This window comes from Ixodes scapularis, unplaced genomic scaffold (genome assembly GCF_016920785.2).
Source record: "Ixodes scapularis isolate PalLabHiFi unplaced genomic scaffold, ASM1692078v2 PGA_scaffold10__122_contigs__length_95168666, whole genome shotgun sequence".
Classification (NCBI taxonomy): domain Eukaryota; kingdom Metazoa; phylum Arthropoda; class Arachnida; order Ixodida; family Ixodidae; genus Ixodes; species Ixodes scapularis.
The window spans coordinates 43,463,292-43,486,872 of NW_024609836.1; the positions used below are offsets into that span (position 1 = coordinate 43,463,292).

Consider the following 23,581-nt stretch of genomic DNA (forward strand, 5'->3'; position numbering starts at 1 on the left):
ACTTGACGGCTTTCTGGCTGTCATGTTGGAAAACAAATGAATCTGATGACCACAAATAGTATCTGTGAATTCAACCCAAAGTGCTTCCCGCCCAAGCAATCATTGTCCAACGGTGTCTGCTTTTCCCTTTTCACGGCACTTATCCAGATTCTCGGATCAACCGAGGACGTGAATACTGACCTTCAAACCGTTCTACTCTTTTGGCACGGCCCCAGTCGCAGTGTTTTAACGAGAAGGCAGGTTTTCGTCAGTTTCCTTTCAAAACAACGCAGGAATACACGTCTGGAATGGGGACTTCTGCCCACAGCCCCAGACCGGAAATGCACCCGACACGCCGTGATGACACAGAGTTGAGTTTGTGAATACCGAGTCATATTTTGTGCGATTGTCAAGACTAGCATAGCTTTGGCACTGGTTCAATGCAATTGGTTACTTGCACAAGGTGCAGCTTTGCTCGAAGCCTCCCTTCGACAAGCATTTGACGCAGACCTGCACTCTTGCCAGTGCTGGGCTGCATCTAGGTAGTGAAGCCCCACAGCACGACACCAGGTAACCGGGTCTCTATCCTAGTAAGCAAGCCTGCCAAAGTCGTCTTCACAGATACGCTACACAAACTTGCACACGTGAGGCACCTGCCTAGACGACATGCTCGCAATTCTGTATAGTAAACGGATACAGGGCATGCCTATATCTGTTCACTAATCATCGTACACTACAGTGAAACCCGTTTAGAACGAACCCACATACAGCAAATTATTGTCGATATCGAACTCGCAGAAAATTTAAATAAAAATGCACGTAAAAAGTACTTTTTATAACGAACAACAAATTGGCTTTATCAAACTTTTTCCCCCAGGAAGGCTTCCAAAAACGCACAAACAATCCCTTCTAGCCTGTCTTTTCCCCCAAGAAAGAAGTAGCAAAGAAAGAAAATTTCAAAAGCTCAAGTTGCGAACAAAATTGAGCAAGGAGGAGCAATTCAGAAGGGGAGAAAGCTAAAAAAAAATTGGACGCACGCACAGAAAAAAAAACTTAATCCCAAAGGGTCTGCTCACGAAGATAAACGATTCAAACGGGAAGATAAGCTAAACAAAAAAAAAAAATGCACGCATGCAGAAAAAAACAAAAAAGAAAAACAAACTTCACAGAGCGGTGTTACAAGGCGGAGGTGAAGATATGAAAAAGAGAAGCTCTTGCCTTAAAACGAACGGATTGTGCAAGTTCGTTGTAAATGGTTTTTGCTATATCGAACCACTTGCTATATCGAACTGATCGTAGAGTTTCCTGCTGTTCGTTATAAACGGGTTTGACTGTAGTACCTCACTAGCATCGAAAAGGGAAAGACAAATCCCTTTACTTCGATCTTGGATACCACATGCACCAAGCTTTCCGGCGAACCTCTTCGGAAATAAAGACACCAGACAGGCAACGATCCAGACAAAAAAAAAAGGGTCTCTTTATTTGTAATAGCAAAATTTCAAAATTTAAAAAAAAAAAACCCGAGAAGAAAAAAAAAATTGGGGTAGTAAACTGGGCCTCGGTAATGTGGTATACATTTTTCGATTTTTTTTTTATAAGAGCATTTTGCGTTTTTTTTCTGACATTTTCTCACCATCTGGTTTTCCCTCCCCCCTTGATTCCCGGTGGGACGGGTTCACGTGGTCGGGTGGGCGGCAGGCAGGGTCGGTCACTCCTTCTTGAGCGAGCCCACCACCACCGTCTCCTTGGCCTGGTGGGCTTGCAGCACCGCCACTGCTTCCTCCACCTGGAAGGGAAGGGCAGACGTTGAGAGACGCACGGGGCATTCTGTTTCCACTTCGGCTGACTTGTTCGCCGTCCTACCTTCCCTACCCCCGCACGTGCAACGACGCGCTAATAAATACATTGTTAAGAATGAAAACTAGATGCCGTGCACGAGTACAAATGATCCAAAGGAGACATTTTTAAGTCCAGACATTAAGCCAAAAGGTGGAACTTGTGAATGTGACAATAAGAGACCAAAAACGGCTTCAAACGCAGCGGGACGCACTGCCCAAAACAGAAAGGTGGACGCCGGCACCATCCTTCGGTTTGGAGTCTTTTTCATAGTCCTGTCTCACACAAACGAGGAAAGCGTCCAGTATTTCCCTACTAAAGTATCTGCCCCAACCTAGGGGGTGCTCACCGGGCATTGAAGAGGATAGTTTCACGTGCCATACTTCAGACTTGAAATCTTACTGGATGCCGTGAAATGGCGAACTACGTCGCTCTACGAGCGCAGGCAGTGTTTGTCAGATTGTTCGAGATCTTTCGCGTCGCACTAGATTGTGCTAGTCGGAGCACTCGGGAACATAAGAGCACCGGCTGCTACTCAATTTATATATGCAACCTGCAACGTTGTGTGGTTTGGCGCTATCTAGCGACCGAAGCACGAACCATTGGGTATGCCTAGGAGAGGCATACCTAATCATTGATCAAATGTGAGTTTTTACTCTGGTGGCACCGCTTAGCCTTGTGTCTAAGGCAAGAAATACTGGGTAGGCCAGGACAGCGTGATCGAATAACATGCCAGTATGGTGAAAGATACGACCCTGGTGGTCCAAGTGGAGCGTGACTATGTATCATCAGAGTGCATTTGTACTGCGAAGTATCAGGCTTTTCGCTGCATCATGCTCCAATATGTGTGCATTGAGCTCGCATATTGAAACTGTCAGCACGCAATATGGGGCCTATCGTTCACCCTTTGCAAAGTTATGAGACGGGCCATAACCGTGGGCTCTCACTCTGCTGGCGCCGACTGGCTGTTACCGGCTGACAATACACACTGGACTTTGCTTTGGCTTAAAGGGAAGCAGAAGTACTTTTGACAAATCAGAGTCAGGAACAAACTTCTAGAGCTTGTTGTCCCAAAAATTCAATCATCCCACTTAAAAAAAAAAAAAAAAAAGTTTAGTTGATTTTGAATACAATTTTTTTTTTTAAGTTAAGACTCCCGGAGTTTCATTATTAAAGGAATTTCATTAGCGTCCTCAGAATACTTATCTGGTTATCAACTATTTTTGGTACGCCAGTGACAGCACGTGCGCAAATTGTTGCACTATAGACCGACACGCGGAGCGGCTCTGTTTACCAACATTGCCGGAAGGCCGCGCATGTGCGGTAGCTATGTGGGCAAAAGCAGCCCGGCTCTCGGTGTTTTCGCCATTGCGTTCTAAAGCGTGCGCTCGTTGTTGACATTGTAGGGACGCTTGTATCTTTATTTGTGCGTTGTATTTCCTCACAAGGTATGTCGTATGCTATGGCCGACTATTTCAGCGGCCATAGCATACGCTGTTTCGATACGCTGAACGGCAGCGGTATCGAAACAAACGTGGTGGTCAGGCTCTCCTTGTTTTCGCCATTGCGTTGTGTGGCGTGCGCTCGCTGGTGACGTTGTAGGGATGCTTTTAGCTTTATTTCTGCGTCGTATTTCCTGACAACGTATCGTGTGCTATGCCCGACTATTTGAGCTCACTACCCGAGCCTGAACGGCAGCGGTATCGAAACAAACTGCGCATGGACGGCGTTGCTTTCGAGGATCCGTACGCCGTAAACAAGGCCTGCTGGGCTTCCGACGTACAGTTGCTGCCAAGGAAGTCGACGGCTCACGTCGTCATACATTTAGTTTTTTTCGCCAAGCCAGTTCACGGTCGACACGCTGCAGGCATACAAGTCTCTCGAGGTCTACGATTACTTCGAGTAGGTTTCCGCACTGCCGGCGGGATCAGCAGACTCTGGGTCTGCGGAAGTGTGTGTATTCATTAATTGATTAAATGCACACAGCGTCTTCAAGTCAAGGTATGACATTTTTCCTACCATCATGACCACAAGGCATGACAAGCAGTAACGGTTTGTCCGTTCTGCAGTCTTGGCCGTAACAGGTTACAAGTAACGGCGTTGTTGGTAACGCATTACTTTTTTCAGTAACGTAGTAACCTACTCGTTACGTTTTCGACACAGTAACGGGTAACGTACTTATGTTACTCTTTCAAGTAACATAGCTACGTTAGTCGTTACTACTTCCCAAGTCTTGAAGAAATTACACTTAAATTTTTTCCGTGTTTTAGGCGTCAAGCCATGTTTTTCTATGCGTTTTTTTCTCGTAAGTATTTAGGTGAAACCGTAAAAAGAGATAAAGTAATTATGTTCAGTTTCTGCATGTACATAATGTTCCTTGATATATGACCTGTATCGCCAAAACCATAAAATATGTTAAATTATAATTTTAAAAAGTAACGCAGAAGTATTGTGCATTACTTTTTATAGGTAGCGGTAACACGTTCCTTTTATTTTTAGGTAACGTAGCTGAGTAACGCGTACCTTTTATTTGCAAGTAACGAGTGACATATTTCGTTACTTTTTTTCGGTAACGCCTACAAAACTGCCGTTCTGTCGCCGATCCCCTTCTGCTGGATAGCACGGTCGTAGGGAGCCTCCGACCAGCCCTTGGCCGGTGCTTTGTGCGCGAACACCATGGGAACAAAATCCGGGTGGTCTCGATCAGACAACGGTTTCCTTGCACATAACCAAGCCTTGGGACGGAGATTAAAATGGAAGCCGTACTTGCATTCAAGAAAGTGTTTGACGCACTAACGGTCGTTCGCGCAAGGCGACCATTTTTTTCGATCCACGGATATTATCCACCTTCTATGCCTTTCAGAGTCTGCCGGGAACTTGTGGAAACTCACTCCGCTTCTTTTCTTGTACATTTCGGTGCAATTAACAGCAACCCAGCTTCGCGGCATGCTGAAATGCCATGACGCCCATGCAAAACGTGCGCGCTTTTGCCCACACCCCCCGGCTTCGGCGCGATCGCAGCGCCGCCGCAGCACCGTGACGTCAAGCCCGCGTGTCGGTCTATACCTAGCGAGAAGGTTGTACCCTCGCAAGCACCTATTGGCCCCCACACGTCGTGTGCCCACTAACTATGCTGGCTCGCTTGGCGTACAGTTTTCATTTAGAAGCGTACTTCGCTGCTCTGTCAGTCTCTAGTTTTCTTCGTGAGCGTTTACAGCGGAGCTGTTAAGGGCTAGTTTCCCTAGGATTGTATCGCCCGCAAAGAAATGAAGACACCGAACTCTGGACACCTATCGCCATCTATGAGCGACGGCGGCAAGCCACGTATCTGGTTGCCACCGTCGCTCATAGATGGCAGCAGCCTTTCCACTCTGGCTTGCCGACTTGCGGCCGGAAATTGCTTTCCATCGTACAGCTCCGCTGGTCTTCCTTCTTCGTAAGAGTGGAAAAGCTGACATTTTTTTCGGTCATCGTTTCAAGGACGCTTGTAGCGAAGTTCAGCTGTGCAAGAGAGCTTTGGCCGCCGCTCGCAATTCAGGATATTGCGAGGACGGAGTGGCCAAAGATGATTTTGTGCTAGAGCCTTTGCCCATTCCATTGGATCCTGCAGCAGCGGCATCAGTACCCGAGAGTGCTACACTGCGCGACTTGAACACGCTTACCACTTTTGAGCGGAATAGTTTTCTGGAGGCAAGCGAAAACGACAGGAGCACTCAAGATGCCAGGCGTCTCGAGGGGCTCTGAGGCGACAGGCAGCAGACTACAGTCTGGTGGACATGCCTTGTTTACGGAGTGAGAAGCGCCGCTCTGGCCCGACTTGACGCACTTGTGATTTGGAACTCAAAGAAAGTGATGCCGGACCTGACCCAACGTTTATTGTCGAGTGCTCCGCCTGTGAAGTTGTAGTTTCGAAGCTGCTCTCATTGACGCAACGAAACAGACCAAACTTGCTGCACAGCTCGGAATCGTCTCGCACAACTGCGGCGTTGGCTTTACGAAGCTAATCGGTTTGTTGATTCAACTGCATGCCCTCCTGTCAATGCACCTCAAATCATATTGGGAGGTCGCAACAAAAGTGCACAATGCAGCTACAAGAGCGTCTGCTAATGCAATGGCACAGGCGGCGTGGATGCCGTGGAAGACGACGGGAACATAGAATGGCAACGAGCAGGTGATACAGGATGTCTGCATCAGTTACGACGGAATGTGGCACAAGCGATGCCACACCTTATTTCAACGTTGGCGTCGTCATTGAATTGGACAGGGGCGTAGTGCTGGATTATGAAGTCGCAAACAACTACTGCAACGGTTATAGCCTTGGGCCAAAAGAGTGCTGAAAAGGATATGAACAGTTGCAAGGCCACGAGCCTAAATGCCGAAAGAATTTCGACGGCTCGGCCAACGTTACGGAGATACGCACAGCAAGGAAGATCATCCAGTCGGTGGAACTCCGCAAGCTCCAATGTGCGATCGTCTGCGACAGTGGCTTGAAAGTTTTCAACAGCGTTGCTGCGCCACGGCTCTACAACAAATATGTCGGCAAAGAAGACTGCGCAAACCATGTTGCGAGGAGTCTACGCAGGAATGGACAAATTGGAAAAAGCAAAAAAAGGACCCGGGGGGCCGAAAAAAACTGCCAAATGTCATTACGAAAAAAAAAAAAAGACAAATTACTATTTAAGCACAGTAAAAAACAAAGCACCAAATGTAACCACAATGCAGAGCGGAGTCCACGCAACCTCGCTGACCATGTATTCCACAAACGCAGAACCTCGACACAATGCAAGCCCGGAGGGAGAGGGTGTCGAGGCATCATCACAACAGCCACCTCAACTCTGCTTTTTCCAAAGTGGCCCAAAAAGCTTGTGCCACTGTATAACCGCCCGACACGCAGAAGGACTGGTTGGCGAGGTGCTCACACACGAAGACACAACGCCCAATGAGACCTTCGATGAAGAGGTGTACGAAAACAGAACTTCTGTCCCTCCAGACCGTTGAAACTGCAGTGGCTCTAGCAGATCAGGAGTACAATCTGGGACTCGGGGGCTTCGAGAGGGCACTGCTCAAAATAAAGGTGGAGGCCGGAGCACATCAGCAGTACCAGGAGGAAAGGGCAACTCGGCACCAACTTGTCCTGAGGCAGTGCATTGCTGTTGTCTGAAGCAGACTTGGGAAGTAATTCGTTAAAAAAAAAAACGGATCGCTTGTAATCGGTTACTTTTTCAAGTAATTCTGAAATTGCCTTGTTACTTTTTTCCGGCAGTAATTTGTAGCGTTAACAATCTTGGTACAAATTACATTACTCATTACTTTCATAAAATGTGAACGCAATACAGAAACTGGAGCAATGAGTGTACCACCACCTGCTCAATGAAAACTAAAAAACGAGCGCTCACGCCCATGCACTTCTTAGTACTGCATACAACTACTATACTCCGGTCATGCATAAGCTGGCAGTGCATCAAAGCAACAGGCACGAGAGTACAGCTTCGAGACATTGGGCTCACACTTTAAAAGGATATACAGCCCCGAAATTCTATTTTTTTCCGAAAAATAGCATTTTTAAAAAATATACAGTGCAGACCGCATATAATGTATGTCGCGGGAGTCGCGAAAATCCGCCCTATAAGCGGTACCACGTTATAACCAAAACATCAATTTTTCAGGCCAAAATACATGCCACGAGACAACCTACCTTTGTAAAAGAATTTATTTTATGTTAGATGAAAAATAAAGCTTAGTTTGAGGAAAGTCTATTTCACCAGACTAGTACACATCTCTCTCAAGTGTGTCACACATTTTGAAAGAAATAAGCGGCTTTTGCCTGGCGCAACCTTTTAACGGCGTCGCGGGTTGCGGACGAACGTTGCGAGGGTTCAGGATTGCTAACCCTAATCACTTTTCTCCGGAGATGAAAACGCGTGAAAATTTTTATCCTTCATACGGTACCCGCCAGTAATACCTTGAACTTGAGCACAGGCATGAAATGCTCCAAATAAGAAATCCGGACGATGTTCAAAAACACAAATGCTTAGAAAGCACCACTTTAGCCGAAGTAAACAAACACGACCACACGGGCGTTTCTGCAGTTTTGAGAGCGCCGCCACATCGCCGCACGAGTAGGTGGATCTTCCCTTCTAGTACGTGCTGGGTTATCATAGCGACACACAACGAAAATTTACTGTCAAGGATAGCGTTTTTACGTGGAACGATGAGATGAACGCCACAACCGACGCCATGTTTGCGGACAGAAGCCGCCGGCCCGCGATTGGCATGCAACGCGCGCGAACACTTTTCGACCTGCGATTGGTCTGTCGTTTCGGTTGTTTGTTTCCAACGCAGCGGAGGGATGCACGCACATGAACGACACGTGCGTGCATCCTTCCGTCGCTATGGCAAATGAAGCCTCTCTCTTCGCTTCTTCGAGCAACCTCCTTGCCCCGCGAGTGCCGTTTGCGGCTCGCGCCGTTATCTAGTGTCGCACAGGGAAGCGTGCTCGCTGCTCTGGTCGTCGGCGCGGTCGGCGGGCTGTGCCAGAAACCGCACTATAACCGGTATTTCCCTTCGCGCGCCTGCATTTTAAGCGGTATGTAATTACATGGAGTTCTATGGGAGGCAAACCGGTGGTTTAAAAAAAACGCGTTATACCCGGTCCTGCACTATAAGCGGTTACGTTGTAAGTGGTCTATACTGTATTTGGGTTCACTATATTCTGAAGCATAGTTTCAGAAAGTTTCACTTATAAATAGGCAGTATTTATTTCGCAAGAAGAGATTTTCGGCAAGCTTGCAGCCGCGCGCGGCGACGTGCCGAGCAAGCAGACAGCGAAGTTCGGTATTGTCAAATTAGGCCTACTCCGCGCTCGTTCGACACAGCCGGGATATCTTACCCTTGTTGGAAGCGCCATTTCTTCTAGTTTCTGCCCATAGAAGCTTGCTACGTTGGAGGCTATCTGTGGCCCGCGAGAACCCCGTACATACAAGCAGAAAAAACGTGGGAACTATGATACCAGCGATCTCATTGGTTGCGACCCGAAACGGGGCTCACGATTGGCCGCCTTCGGTGACGTAGCTCCTTGTTCGCCTCATGCGCGGCGCACACTTTCGGCAGATTCTTTCGCTTCTGATTGTATCACTAGTCTGCTGCTGTTTAAATTCGTTTTCCCTCTTTGTTCCAGGCAGTTTTTCTGCCAAGGAATGCCCACTTCCAAAGTTAGCACTCGCAGTAGCTTTGGCCAGTGTTCTCGACGGCGAAAACAAAGGGGTCAATCAGCAGGACTCCTTGCAAGAGACGGGGACCTGTCTCCGCCGACACCATCGTCGCCGTCGTCACTATCTTCAAGCTCAACTTGTGCTTGGCGGACATCAGAGCCTACAGCTTCATCTCCGAATGCTGATTGGCTTCATGCATACCTGCCAACATGTGAACTTTCAAAATCGTAAAACTCCACGCGGCCGCTTGGGGGGGGGGGGGGGGGGGGGGGGGACGCGAAGAGATGTGCAGTTTTATGTCCCCCTTGCCACCGTGCAAAACGCTTACATCACACGTGCAAGTGCTACAGAATCCAAACTTCTCTCCCTTTTTGGACGGCACGAAGCACGGGACTTCAGGAACACCTGAAAGTACCTTCTTCTGAGGTTTGGACTTCGCCATTGCGCAGCGAAGCCATCGCGACATGCTACGATTACACGTGCAACAAGCACACACCGACGCCGCACTGCACGCCTTGAAACTGGTCGAATCAGAGATGCCGAACCACGTCTGAACACGCTGAACCAAGGCTTTGGGCTTTGGATTGGTTTTGGATCCGTGGCCACCAGATAGACGGATAGTAAAAACTACGATGCTGCCGTGGACGGTACCCATCGCCCTCTTGTGGCACTGCAAAGTACCGCCGGCAACAACTTTACAAAAACAAATGTTAAAAAAAATAATATAATTTGAAGCAAGATTTGTAAAATCGTAAAATTAGTCTCAATTCATACATTTTACGAAAAACTCTGAAGAGTTGGCAGGTATGTTCATGTCTCTTCCAAATCGGATGTGCTGACCACGTCGAGAGGAAGCGCGGCCTGCTCGATTTCGACGCAGGGACCACAGACGACCCAGAGCCGACAGAGGCTCCCGTTGAAAAGCCCGTGGACGGCTATTGGCTCCTCAATGTATCCGCCGTGCAAACTCTTGTTGCGATTTTACTCTGCCCCAAGTACCACGGAGAACTACCGAGCTTGCGAGAAGAAGGAATTGGCATCAATCTTCGGTTTGTTGTTAGCTGCTCGACTTGCGGAGACATTGTCGCGACACAGCACTCACCATCAATCGGCAAGTCTTGACAGAACGAACTCGCGGTGAGTCTCCGCATCGTTGTAAGGGACTGTGGCATCAGTTTCACAAAGCTCATTAATCTTTTCGGGGGCCTCATTGCTCTGCCCCTGATGCTCATGTAGTTGAAGGTGCCACCAATAACTTGGGTAGATCTCAAAATTCTGGCATCATCCGAAAGTAAAAAAAAAAAAAACAGAAGTTGAAACTTCAAACACATTTTTCTCGGTTTCACTTTTTGGCAGGAAGTGCGAGAACCGTAGCATACTGTAAAGCTGACCAATAATGCTAAAACTTTGCAGATTATTCTTCCTCATAGTGCTTAAGGGGGCACTTGGGTTTGTAGGCTAACTTCAAAAGTTCTAAAGCTAGGCTAATGAAATTTACAGCACTTTCTTGCTTTGTTAAGAAGGTAAACTGTAGAAATTTTGGAGCCTTTCTGATCATTAGTTTGTCAAATATGTTAATATGCATATTGATGGTTTGTGCAGGCTCCACAAATCTAATAACATTCTGCATCATGATGAATTTTTGTGTCTACCACCCCAAGACATGACTCCAGGGGGTGAAACTATTGGCATATTTTTCAGGTGCATAGAAAAAAATTTTTGTCATGAAAGAAATATTAGCACTGTACTCTCGAATTTCACCAAAAGTTTGTACAACTATGGTAAAAGCTAGAGGTCGTAAACTAATTATCTAATAGTTTCACCCCCTGCACATTTTATTTAGGAACAAATCACAGTAAACAGAACTAAATTCGAATCAATAGTTTTCGAGATATCCCATGCACAAGCGAACCAGGTGGCGGAAAAACGCGTGTCGAGAAAAACGACAAAGAAGACGAAAGTCTACAGTTTAGAGTCAAATCATGTAATATTGCCTTAAAATTTATTCTGGTTGTTTAACAGTCATATTTACAGAAGGAGAGAATAGTAGAAGTTATTTAGGCACATTAAAAAATATTTTAAAAAGTTTGTTTCTGTGCAAGTTTTGCCATTGAAAGTAAAAAATATATAATTTTCTTTTGAAAAAAAAAAAAAAAAAAAAGAAGACAATTGACCACAAATTCAGGCTAGCTTCGTATTAGGAGACAGGTCCTAGAAATTCTCCGCAGAAAACAATAAAATTGGACGAGCAGTGTTCAAGTTGACAAACACCAAATTGTGAAAAAGTGTGTCTCGAGAAAACAAAATTTGAAGATCCAAGCCCCACATTTCTCACTTCCACCTCAGAAGCCCCCTGGGCAATAGTCTCGACTGTCTGCTCTGGCTGCATTCTTCCTGGTACCTGTTTGCAGCGATCTCTTTCTTTTTTGTGCGTTCTTCAGCCTTAGTCTGTCTTTCTCTTGGGCCCTTTGCATAGTAAGTTTACCTCGCTTGAGATCCAGCTCCTCAGACAGTTCCTGTGCACTTCTCGCACAACCAGTGTTGAAGCGGCAAACAGCGTCTGCGACTCCGGTTTCCACTGTGAACAGCGATGCATGTTCTTCTTTTTCGAGGAGCGACCAGATTACTGAATGAAGAGATTCTGCCGAGTTTTGGGTCTTGGCTCCTGTGCATCTTTGCAGCAGTTCAGGATCGGACAGTCTCCTGTAAACAGGGAACATAGCTGTGGTCACATGTGGAGGGAGCTTGTACTTGTGCGGTGGAGGTGCTTTTCCTTCAGCTTCAGCCCTGCGGTGTGCACACCAAGAGTCCTTGCCAGAAGGGCAAAGGTCATGCTGAGGGTCCTCGTCGGTTGATGCGACGTGGTGGAAGGTAGCCATAATTGCTTGCTGCATGTCTTCCACTTTGCTTGCATTGCTTTTCAAGGCCCAAGAATAATAGTTAGTCAGGCGCTTGATCAGGTCTTGTGTGAGACGCCCTTTTCCACCCATTGGTTGTTGAGTTTTGTTCTTTTCCACAAGCCCCCGGAGTGCTGAACCCATGCGCTTAGCAACATGGTTCACACATTCCTCTTTGGTGATTGGGAACAACCCGTACACGTTGTCCTGGCAAAGAGCCTGGTGCGTTCTGCAATCCCCATCCGAGACGATCGTCGTGTATCTCAGCTCGTGGAGACTGAGAGACCTCCGGAAGAGAAGCAGTGCGGCTTCTACCTCCATTCTTCCGGACTTCACGGTGGTGTTCTGTTGACACTCATGTTCCTCCTTCCAATCTTGGTATGTAGCGTCACCAGGCTTGGGGCCAGTCTCGCACCCAAGACAGAAGTTTGAAAGAACGGCAGAGTCAAGTACGAGACCTGTGTAATACTCTATAACAGTTCCCACACCAATACGAGAAGAGTGCCCTCGCTTCTTCCACGACCCATCATAAACAACAGTAATGTTCCCAGTGAAGGTAGGATCAAGCTCCTTGTACACGTCCTTCACAATGGCAGCAGCTTCTGCACAGATGGTTGCCGACATGGCCTTTGCTGCCTGCAGAAAATACTTCTTGAGGTGCTCTTGATAGGTTTTTTGATGCAGCCCCCTGTGTGAAACGTTCAGTGTGGCGAAGAAATCATTTAGAGCAGTTTGGCCTTTGCCAATTCCCTTGATCGCTTGCATGGCTCTAATGTTGACATCAAACGCTTTTGAACTTTCCAGCCGGGGTGAGGACCAGAAAGAATTGCTTTCTCCACATGCAGAGCAGCTAACAATAAACTTCACAGCCAGGCCGTGCTCTGTTGACGTTTTTATAGTTAGGCCGGCTTCCTTGCATTGGCTACAGACAGACGCAGTCGCAAGCATGCTGCTAATTGTGTCCACATCTGTGACTACATACCGAGATGCAGTCTCATTAGTGACGGACACCTCGTCGTGTTTGGAAGTCAGTGAAAACTTGCGCTCGGTGGCCGCCGTTGTCGTCAGCTTTTCGCGGCCTTTCGCGACTCGGTCAGCAATTGCCCGCGCCTCATCTGGCTCCATGTAGCTCGTTTGCAAATGGGCAATCACTGTTCCACCTCCCACTCTGTCGCAAGAGGTGCTACATCCACTCTCTTGAGTCGAAATCACGTCTTGCGAAGGCAGAATCGCTGAACTCGGCGCACTTTCGGTGGTTTCAGATTGGCCGCTGTTGCACAAAGAGTTTCGTTTTTGAAGATCGGCGTTCCACCATTTCCGTTTTTTCGAGCCGAATTGTTCACGCGTTTTGCGTTTCTTCTTGAAAGGTCGGTTCGGCATGGCGAAAAATCACCTGCGAGCCCACGAATGAGATCGCACAAACTTTTCACAGCCGCGGTAACGCAAACGAAAGTGTGAAACAAGCGCGCGCGACGGCAGACGACAACAGGAGCGGCGAGCGGCGGAGGAGCGCACGCGGCGCGCGCGCCGAAGCGGCGGGCGAGAGGGAGCCGGTTGCCGTGGCAACGGCCAACGGAGGCGCGTTCTATTGTCACGTGCTCAAACGAGCCAATGAGCGCGGGTGCAAGGCGTCGCGCATTTCGACACTTCGTACTCTTCCCAGACAACCCAGGATCACCGGAGTGACTCCGCCGGAAAGCGAAGAATGCGCTCTTTCGAACGCGCCCAAGATGGAGGCGATCAGTCGCGCCGTTCGCGCTCGAGCGTTTTTTTAAATTTGCGCATTTTTCCGTGATTTTCATGCTCACCCAGTAAGTTTATTGTTAATTTTACATTACTTAGCGACTTTGTGAAGCCATGAAACTTTTGTACTGGTTTCATAACACCGAAAATGATATGAAAAAAATACTTTTACAAAATCGATAATTTGCCGATTTTTTGGTCCCCCAAACCCGCGTGCCCCCTTAAATAACCCTCAAAATTTGAACCAAATCGGATGAAGGGTTCAAAAGCTGACCCTCCCAGGCCATAACTCCCCCCCAAGGCCCGCTTCAAAAGGGAGATTTTGTAGAACTGTTATCCTCATCTCCTAGCAGAAATAGACGCTACTATTGAGCATGTGCACCCCTAGCTTTGTCCGCAGAATTCCAGGGATCATTTCTGGTTGTTCGCAGAATTCCAGGGATCATTTCTGGTCGCTGTAAGCTAGCGGGATGGCAAGTGTGGCTGCAGCTCTCACTACCTGGTCACATGCCGTAGTAAAGTAGTGATTTGAGCCAGCTGATAATTTGACACGGTAAAACAATGCACAGAACACGGAGAAAAAAAGGACAGGTAGAACGAAGGAGCGCCGACTCCCAACTGATGTACCCCGAAAGAGGAGAAAAAAGAAGCTTCAGAAATTAACTCGTGAAAGCAAAGGAGTAAAGGAAAAAGTTAACAAAGGCTAGGCATGACAGATTTGAGTGAGAAAGGGAAGAATCCCTAGAAAGAGGATAACCGCCTGCCCCAGGGGTGTCTGCCATTGCATTACACACTCCCTCCAGAGTCAGAGTTTCTCCTCTTCTCCTGTCTTGGCTCTCTACACGCGACGAGCAAGGGGTCCTCACCTTAGCCTTGAGCGACTCGTGGTGCTCGAGCATGTGGAGCAGTTCCGAGTTGTCGATTTCCAGCAGCATGCCGGTGATCTTGCCGGCCAGGTCTGGGTACATGCGGTGGATGAGGGGGAACAGCCGCTCCCCGAGCATCTGCTTCTGGTCGTGGGGGGTGGCCTCGGCGAGCATTGAGGCCGTCAGGGGCTCCTGGCCCTGGATGTGCACCGCCGCCTGCTGGGAGGCCTGCTGTTGGGCCGCCGCCTGGGCCGCCGCCACCTGGTGCTGCTGTTGCTGCTGCTGGGCCGCAACCTGCCAAGGAACGGGCAGAGGTTGGCTCTCGCGCTTGCCGGAGCCCAAGCTGCTCAAACCACAAACCTCGGACGGGCAACTTGCCGGTCCGGAAACTTCGGCAATTTCCGCCCCAGTAAACTTTGTCACCGTCGGCGGCGTCTCTCCGTGTAGGAGCGAAACAAATTTGACAATTCTTTTAGATCACCGTTCACCCTAACCTAGTGCGGCGGAAGCTATTCTCTCGCCAAACCAATCGACAGCCTTCCTTTCACTACCTGACCTCCGCATGTGCGTATGGGCAGGATCGTGATCATGAGGTGGAAGGCAGATGTTCTGGTCCAACGTACGACCGGTCTACCACGCTGTCGGCTTGGGGTTCTACGGAGCACTACACTTTGCATGGCATTTAAATCCTTCCGAAATAGTATTGCTTCTATCAATCCGAGCCAGGTTAAGAATTTTGGGGGAAGCTCCTTTTACTTCTTTCCACCTTAGCAGAGTGAAAGTGGAAAGAGGTGGGAGGAGCTTTCCCCGATCTCTATGTAGATCATCCATCTTTTCAACAAATCCACAGGGCTGTTTTTACGGAAGGGTAGACAGATCTAGCGACTTTCTCCATGGTCGCTACTCCAAACCAACACCCACCCACTCAATATAGCTATCTTTCGGTTGACTACAAATGTCGGCAGATCTGGTGCTTCTATTTGTCCAGAGGGAAATTTTCCCCATAGCATGTCAAAAAGATTGTAGATCTAGGCGCATCAAAAAGTGACCTACGTAACTAAGGCTAAGCATCTAAATCCTGATGCGACATAAAAAAGACATGAGAATTGTATGCCAACAGCAACTAGGAATGTACACCCAGATTCTTAAGGCAGCAAAACACTGAAAAGGCTGGTTTTAAGAACTGCAACAATCATGCAATACTCTCCATTTAAACAACTTTACAGGGGTAGAGAAAGTCTGCTCTATTGGAGAGAAGGCAGCATTGACAGATGTGTAACCAATGGAAAGTCAAAAACAATGTTAGTGCCGCGCAAATCACTACCTCACATAACACTATGGCATGCTTACGTCAATTTCTTCTTCCTGGAAAGAAACAAAGGCATCCCAACGTCTAAAAACACTCAGAAACTGCCTCAATCGTTTGTACTCAAGCAATAATGGCACCCTACAAACTTGCAGCTTATTGCCTGCATCAAACAACCAGAAGTAAGTTCATTTGGAGGTGAAGAAAACTCTTCTGTACTGAATCCCAAATAGACCAGAGCCTTCGCATGTAGCGATTGTATAAGAAATAAGGAGTTGAAACAGAACTTCCAAAAATAACATTTGCCCATAGATTTGTGCTGCCCTCCAGACCCCATCTCTGCTATGGTTGCCAATCATGGCGCTCGAAGCTGAAGGCACCGACAGGAATTCATCCTGCCAGCTGCCACTAAATAAATATTAGCAGGTGGCAGCAAATCATGAATTCTTTGGTCCAGTGCTATCAGCAGTAGCCATTCTTGTGACCCCACTGGCATCAAGCTCACATCAAAGGAATACCAATCAGATATGTTGCTGCTTTGAACTAACCTCAACAAACCGCAACGTAAAAATGCTAGCTAAGTATTGCAAACCACCGCCTATTCAAAAGGCTCAGCCCATAAGCATCTATCCACCCTCACGACACCCACCTGGAAAGGTGCGGCCACCGGCGCAGACACGGCCGTCACCTGGGGCGGGTTCCGCATGGCCTGGGTGTACTTGTAGGTTGGGCGGGGCCCCGCAGCCGCCTGGGATGCCATTCCCGTCGGCCTTGGACCCATCACCCTCGGCGGCGCCTGTTGTGGTCCCCCGGCCCCCTGCTGCTGCTGGGGTGGGGCCTGCTGTCCCCCCGTGATGGGCCTCGCTGCCCCCAAGGAGCCCCTCTGGGGCTGCGCGGCCAGGGACGGGCGCGGCTGCCGCTGGTAGGGCATGGCCGTCGGGAAGCCCGCCCCCTGGGGTTGGGCCCCCGCACCCGCCCCCTGCGGGCCCGCTCCCCGCAGCTGGGGCTGCTGGCCTGTCCAGCGGGGGGTGGCTCGCATCTGGGCGGGTCCGAGCGCGGCCGGGAAGTAGCTGCGCTGGCCCGTCTGGTGGTGGGGCATGGTGGGCACGAAGTAGTTGGCCACACCGGTGCCGCCCGGCGGGAACATCTGTCCCATCTGCATGCGCATGCCCGCGATGCGGTGCATGTACTGCGACGCCAGGTGGGCCTTGCGGTCCTCCTTGCGCTGGGCCAGCGCCACGTAGAGCGGCTTGGACACCACGATGCGGCCATTCATCTCAGTCACCGCCTTGGTCGCCTCCTCGGGGGAGCTGAAGCAGACGAAGCCGAAGCCCTTGGACCGGCCGTTGGCGTCTGTCATCACCTTGGCGCTCGTGATGTTGCCGAAGGGCCCGAACTCCTTGCGGAGCCGTTCGTCGTCCAGGGCGTCGTCCAGGTTCTTGACGTAGAGGTTGACCCCCTGGTAGCGGTTCAGGCGCTCTTGCTTGAGCTGCTCAAAGTGCCGCTTCAGCTCCGACTGCCGCTCCGCCTTCTTCTGGGCGCGCCCCACGTACAGTGGCCGGCCTCCCATGTCCTTGCCGTTGAGCTCCTCCACGGCCCGTTCGGCGCTGTCGGGCTCCTCGAACGAGACGAACCCGAAGCCGCGGTTCTTGCCACTGTCGTCAGTCATAACCTTGGCGCTCGTGATCTTGCCATACTTCTCGAAGATCACCAGCAGCTTGTCGTCGTCAAGCTCGTCACCAAAGTTCTTGATGTAGACATTGGTGAAGCAGCGCGCCTTGTCGCCCAGCATCTTCTCGCGCTCCTTGCGAGGGATGAACTTGCCCACGTACACCTTCTTGTTGTTGAGCAGCATGCCGTTCACCTTGCTGATGGCCTTGTTGGCCGCCTCCTCAGTCTCGAAGTGCACGAAGCCGTAGCCCTTGGACGCCGCCTCCTCGTCAGTCGCCACGCGACACGACAAGATGTTGCCGAAGGCCGAGAACGTGTCGTACATTGCCTTGTTGTCGATGGTCTTGTCCAGGTTCTTGATGAACACGTTGCCCACGCCGGATTTGCGCAGCGACGGGTCCCGCTGGGACCACATGATGCGGATCGGCTTGTTCTTGATGGCATCGAAGTTCATCGTGTCCAGGGCACGTTCAGCTGCACAGACGGTAGAGCAACATGTTACACCAGGACCTAGAGGTCAGTTGGGACTCAAGTTAAAGGGGTACAGAAGCGAAATTTTAGTACTCATTTCTTTGTGTACAAGTGGTCCCATAAACAGCACCTCAGAAACACCAGTGTTTCGCTCGTAAACGCTAGAAAAGCAATTTGAAAATGAATAAAACGATTTCGCAATACCAACTGGTAGTCGACGGGCCGAGCTTTGTTGGAATGTCCCGGAACAAGCTGTGCTTGGCACACTTCTCAGTTCTAGTGCACCATGTCTCGGGTGTTCCCACTTAGTGGGATTGTAACGCGTTGACGACAAAGCTGGTGCCCGCAGGTGACAATGATCATAATTACGGTACCCTGGGCCGTTGATTGGTTCGTAATGTGCGAGCGCGGCGTTGCAGGCAAATATCCCAAGACGCATTGCGCCACCTCTATGGCAGATTTTGAAGCACTTGCCGGAATCAGTCGATTGGAACAAAATAGGGAGGCTCTAGTCAGGGTGGGCACAACTAAAATCCTGGAGAACGTTTGCAATTTAATGGCGGCACTTGAGAGAAAGAATTGGGTAAGGATATGCGCCAATGCTGCCTGCACGAGAGCAGACTCCCGCTCTGTTGCAACTCTGTTGTCCCATGCGCCTTTCCTCCTCTCGCCTCCCATTGCAAGCAACGAACGCCTTGGTGCAGCCTTTCTCGCTTTGGGGATGGCAAACGTCGAAAGAAGAAAGCAGGGTTGCCAGACAAGCAGCAGCGTTTAAGATGGTGGAATTTACCATTTTCCGCGTTAAAAAAATACTTAACCTATCAGAACAAAATTGGTAGCTATAGAAAAGTACTCATATATAGCTTGCGTAAATTATTCATGCACATTAATGGGCTCTTATGACGTGAGTTGGGAAATAAAACAACCCTTTGCCCCGTAGACTCCCAGGAAAATTTAACAATTAAATGGTGTCCATATCCCATGATCCCAGATCTAGCACTTGCGACCACCCTCACTAGAGCCTTTCTAAACGAAAATATAGCCACAAGCTAAAAATACAAGCATCTGATTATCATTTACAGATATCATGAATCCTATTTCACTTGTTTCAAGGATATTTCAAGTTTCGATTCTGTACCAGTTTAAAGATGTCAGCTAGGACATTGAGAAGTCCTAGCTAACCCAGTCATCAGGAGACTACAATAGTTCATTACCATAGACACCAAAAGCAGCCACCATTGACGTTGGCTACTTTCGAGACTGAGGCTGAAGAGGTGAGCTGGGACATCACAGAGGCTGGCCCAGTCCTGAGCAGTAGCTATGTCAGCACACTGGCTTAGCAAGACTTGATGATGAGCTAGCTGAGGAAACTTGTAGGTACAGACAGACACAAAGGCGACAAAAATATAAGTAGTACTTGTCTCGGTCCATTCTTCACGCTTGTCTCTTTTTGCACTCGCAATTTTCCTGGACGGCGCAGTGCCTCAGAAAGACAACGTTGCATCATCGGGTGTAAACAAAAATTATCAGCTAACTAGAAATGACCACCATACATGCCTTGTAGATGAAGTCAATCTCACCATTCTAATGGTCATTCCTACTTTGACCTTGCTGAGAAAAACAAGATCAGTGGGCAAAAACCTTGCGCTGAGAAAGGTGTGCGCTCAGCAGCAAGAACATCGCAATGGCAGCTGATGCAACATCAATGCAAGCCATGTATGGATATGCCTGAAGCACAGGCGTTGGAACCTCTGCTGCTAAGAATGAAACATTGTCATGCCCATTCAAGCCTCATTTTAACTGGCTTGTCATTGCACAGAACCTGGGCAACTAGAACTCTAAAATTGTTTTACGCAGGAGTTACACATAAAGGATGGACCACGAACAGCCCATCTTCCAGCTTTCAACACACACATTTGCCACAGGCAGCGGACCTCTAAACTATCAGCCGGGATGGGAGAAGGAGGGCTTCCCCCCCCCCCCCCCCTTCCTTCCTTTCCCCATCCCAGCCGCAAATTTGGAGGACCGCTGCCTGTGGAAAATGAATATACATGTTGAAAATCTGGAGATGTGCCAACCTTGTTCCGTCCTTTATGTGTAACTCTTTCGTAAAAAATGTATGCAATACCAACGTGCTGCCTAAAAGCAGGACTTTCAGATTTAATTCGAGACATGAAAGACACTTGAAAATTCTGAAACAGAGCCAACAGTGTGGCTATGCCAAAGCAATCAATCCTGTAGAGTTTGAAGAGTAAGGCTATACGCACGACGTCGTGCACCTTGACCGGAAATGGCTATGCGCACGACACGGAGAGATCGTGCCATTCAGGTCACCCTTTTCAAACGATGCGTATGCACGTGAGCGTGTTAATCCACCCCCTTGTGGCAACAGTCTGCAGCTGCTCATTCATTACAAAACTATTAACCCACTTGGACCACCCCCCCCTCATACATGCCGCTTCGCGAACCAAGCCCCGCTGTGATAGATTAAAGCCACTGAGATAGATTAAAGCAACTAGCAGAACTGGGGGCAGGGAGGACAGAGAGGACAGAGAAAAATTTGGGACTCCCTCCCCCGCAGCTCCAGCCCGAAGTCTCAGCCCTGTCTCCCAGAGGGTCTGGTTTGGGAGTACCGCCAAATAGGTTGACTAACGGAAAATTGGCCGATTTTCTTGCCGAGAGGTGAAGGCGGGGGTATGTTTTCTATTTTTCTTTTTCCCGTTTTGCCCGATCACTCCAAGGTCAGCCTGGTGGTTATTTACACCGGCCCGGTGATGGTTGCAGAAATACAGAGGAAAGGAAATTGAAGAGAAAAGGGGAGGGGCTATAAAGATAGTTTAGGCTAGGTGGTGCAAGCTACTGCCCGATACAAAGGGTAGAGCCAACGTCCATCCATTGCACCACTGGAAAGGGAGTCCCATACTTTTTTAGATCAGCGAAGTTTCATCGACAACATTCCTTTTTTTCAGTGATAATTGTAAGAAAGAAATGTAAATATTGCGACATTGCACACCAGTCATCTAACTGTGTTTTGAGATTGGAGTTTGTCCTTTGTCCCTCTAGTTTCCCTTCTCCAGCAATTATTTTCGTCATTCTTCTCCACTTGCATTTACCTGCATTATAATCACAAAATAATAAGTAAGCCCTCTTTCTGGATTGAACCTGGGTCCGCTCTGTACGAAGCGGACACTTTTCCAATAAGCTACGCTACAACCTGAGATGTTTGTTTTTACTTGTTTAATACGAGACCCAATTAGTTTCGCGTCGTGCGTATAGCCATTTCCGGTCAAGGTGCACGACGTCGTGCGTATAACATTTTTGTGAACTATCAAGCTTCACGCAGTCACATTTGAACTGACAAACAAAACAGCCCATTTGGTGTCAGTTCCTTCACCCATGAAGCCAATGGCATATGTCAGAATAACCACTTTGGAAATTTATGCAAGACAAGTAGAAACGGATCTGTACTCCTGCGGAACCCTTTCCGCGGCGCGATTCCACCAGAGACGTCTATTTTTCCCTCCAACATTAACGAAAGCTTCCACAGGTGACAATATGGCAGAATGACGTCACACACGAAAAAAAAAAAAAAATTATAATATCGATTTGAGCGCAGCAAAGCAATTGCTGCGTGGATCCAATACGACAAGGCCTGCAACGAAGCGCCATATGACAACTTTCATCAGCTCTGTTCGAAATCTACGAACCCCAGACGAGGACACATGGGTCTGACAAGTAGTCCTACCAAACCCTCCCCCCCCCCCCCCCCCCTTTTTTTTTTTTTTTTTGTCTAAGTGCTTTTGTGGGGAGTTTTTAGACTAGCCAGCGAACTTGTTAAAATTGCATCATGCAACCACGATCTGACATGAGCCCCACTGGCAAATTAGGTCAACTCCAATGGAATGGCGCGCGCGAAGCGCACATGCGGATGTCAGTTCCATATGGAGTTGGCCGTCCGCCGACGTTTATTTCAGAGGCAATCACGGTCGACTTACCGTCTGCCGGCTGCTGGAAGTTAACGTAGGCGTAGCCCAGGGATCGGCGAGTGATCATGTCCCTGCAGACCCGGATCGAGAGAACGGGTCCGGCCGTCGAGAATTTTTCGAACAGCATTGCCTCGGTGACCTCCGGATGCAGGTCTCCGACGTACAGGGAAGCCATCGGGTAGTTGGGGCCGCTGGGGTTCATCTTTTTCCAGGTTTTGGCCGATGTGGTACAGGAAACTTACTCGTCGTCGTCCGCTGGTGGCGAAGTCTCACTCAAGGAAGGCCGAACTAACCCTAACTCTGTCGCCCGTCGCTGCTGGTTGTGGTTGCGGAATTTTTTCGACTGAACCTAGACAAGTTCAGGGTTTTTTCTCCTAGAAGTTTTGCACTTTTTTTGTACGTTTTAAGGTTTTATAGATTTTTTTTGTATTTTTTTGTACTTACGCGTAGCGTACACAAAATTTAACTATTTTCCCCCACGTGAACGTCCTTCCATGAATCATGCGGGAAAAGAAATGGCGGAGATCGTGGGGGCGAGTTATATGACTGCGTGTTTGGTGTTCGTGCGCGAACCAATTTTGCATATATGCAAAGGTTCGTGGCTGAAACTGTCGTATTAATTTCTTAAATGTAATGTACAATGCTTTATTTGCATATATATTTGCGTTAAAATATTCCCTTTGCGATTCGATAACATTCTTTGCGCACTATTTTCATCGCGGAAGGTTCGAACGTATAAACAGATACGTCATCAAATTTGGGGCTCGAGTTTGTGGCTGCACGGAATTCTACGAATCCGCTACATTAGTTAGCGCTGCAATCGGTCGCGATATCGGTGATGCTACAAATTCGAAAACTTCATCGGTAACCTTACGATTTGGCTTTGTGCACGTCGGAGGTCATATGCTGTTCAAGACATAGCTATATAAAGCTGTATAATACTGGGTGTCTCAGGGAGCGGCCAGGCTCTTTAAATCGACCCTGCAATCATATTTAAGCGTCTACCTTTTTTGCGGTTTCCACGTCTCTTGGGGTTCGGGCACGGAGAGAGTAACTAAATATCAGTGAGTCATATTTTAACCGGACGACGCGGAAACCTCCACCTACGAGGGCGACCCGCGTTGCCGAAAACGCGCAATATGTGACGTCTTTGGTCCTGGGCATACTACTGGTGAGAGCCGCTAAAAGCTTTTTTTTAGTCGAAATACAAAATATAAGTGTCGCGAACCGTTTCAATTATGTATGAATGTAGTTTTTATTTTTGTGCGGTATTTTAGATCAGAAAAGAAACAAATGCAGTTTATAAAGTACGGAAACAAGAAAAGACCTGTCGACAAACATGCCACCAAGCGGCAGAAAAAACGGCGCATACTAGAAAAGGCTAATGGGATGAGGCTTCAACGAACAGCGAGCGTAGAAAGGTCCCGGATATATGCGGCGGCGCTGCGGATGTATACCGGCTCTATGATCCGACCGGTTTCGAGCGTTCCGAAGGCTTTTGGCACGGGCTTGGCTGGCGATTTTGCCATTTGGCGGTATGGCAGCGCGAAGTGGCTCCCGTTCTGAACTGATCTTTACCCCGTGTTTGCTGTCATTTGTGGCCAATGAAGTGTTA

The 23,581-nt window shown here is 48.6% G+C and overlaps 1 protein-coding gene across 1 annotated transcript; it reads right to left on the reverse strand.

The window, feature by feature from the left end:
- Positions 1 to 1,432: 1,432 nt before the first annotated feature.
- On the reverse strand, positions 1,433 to 22,735 carry LOC8041606 (polyadenylate-binding protein 4-like). Its single transcript, XM_002414815.5, has 4 exons — positions 21,976 to 22,735; positions 16,488 to 17,983; positions 14,533 to 14,826; positions 1,433 to 1,765 (listed from the first exon to the last, which is right to left on the reverse strand). The coding sequence occupies exons 1-4, from the start codon at positions 22,166 to 22,168 to the stop codon at positions 1,688 to 1,690; spliced, it is 2,061 nt and encodes a 686-aa protein (XP_002414860.1). The 5' UTR covers positions 22,169 to 22,735; the 3' UTR covers positions 1,433 to 1,687.
- Positions 22,736 to 23,581: the final 846 nt, after the last annotated feature.

What these genes read in the sequence shown, in the direction of transcription:
- LOC8041606 (XM_002414815.5), bottom strand. Translation starts at nt 22,168, where the DNA reads ATGAACCCCAGCGGCCCCAACTACCCGATGGCTTCCCTGTACGTCGGA. An exon ending in CTTCCAGCAGCCGGCAGACG is followed by an intron (nt 17,984 to 21,975) that starts GTAAGTCGACCG and finishes CCGTCTGTGCAG; the next exon opens with CTGAACGTGCCCTGGACACG. An exon ending in ACGAGTCGCTCAAGGCTAAG is followed by an intron (nt 1,766 to 14,532) that starts GTGAGGACCCCT and finishes CTTCCCTTCCAG; the next exon opens with GTGGAGGAAGCAGTGGCGGT.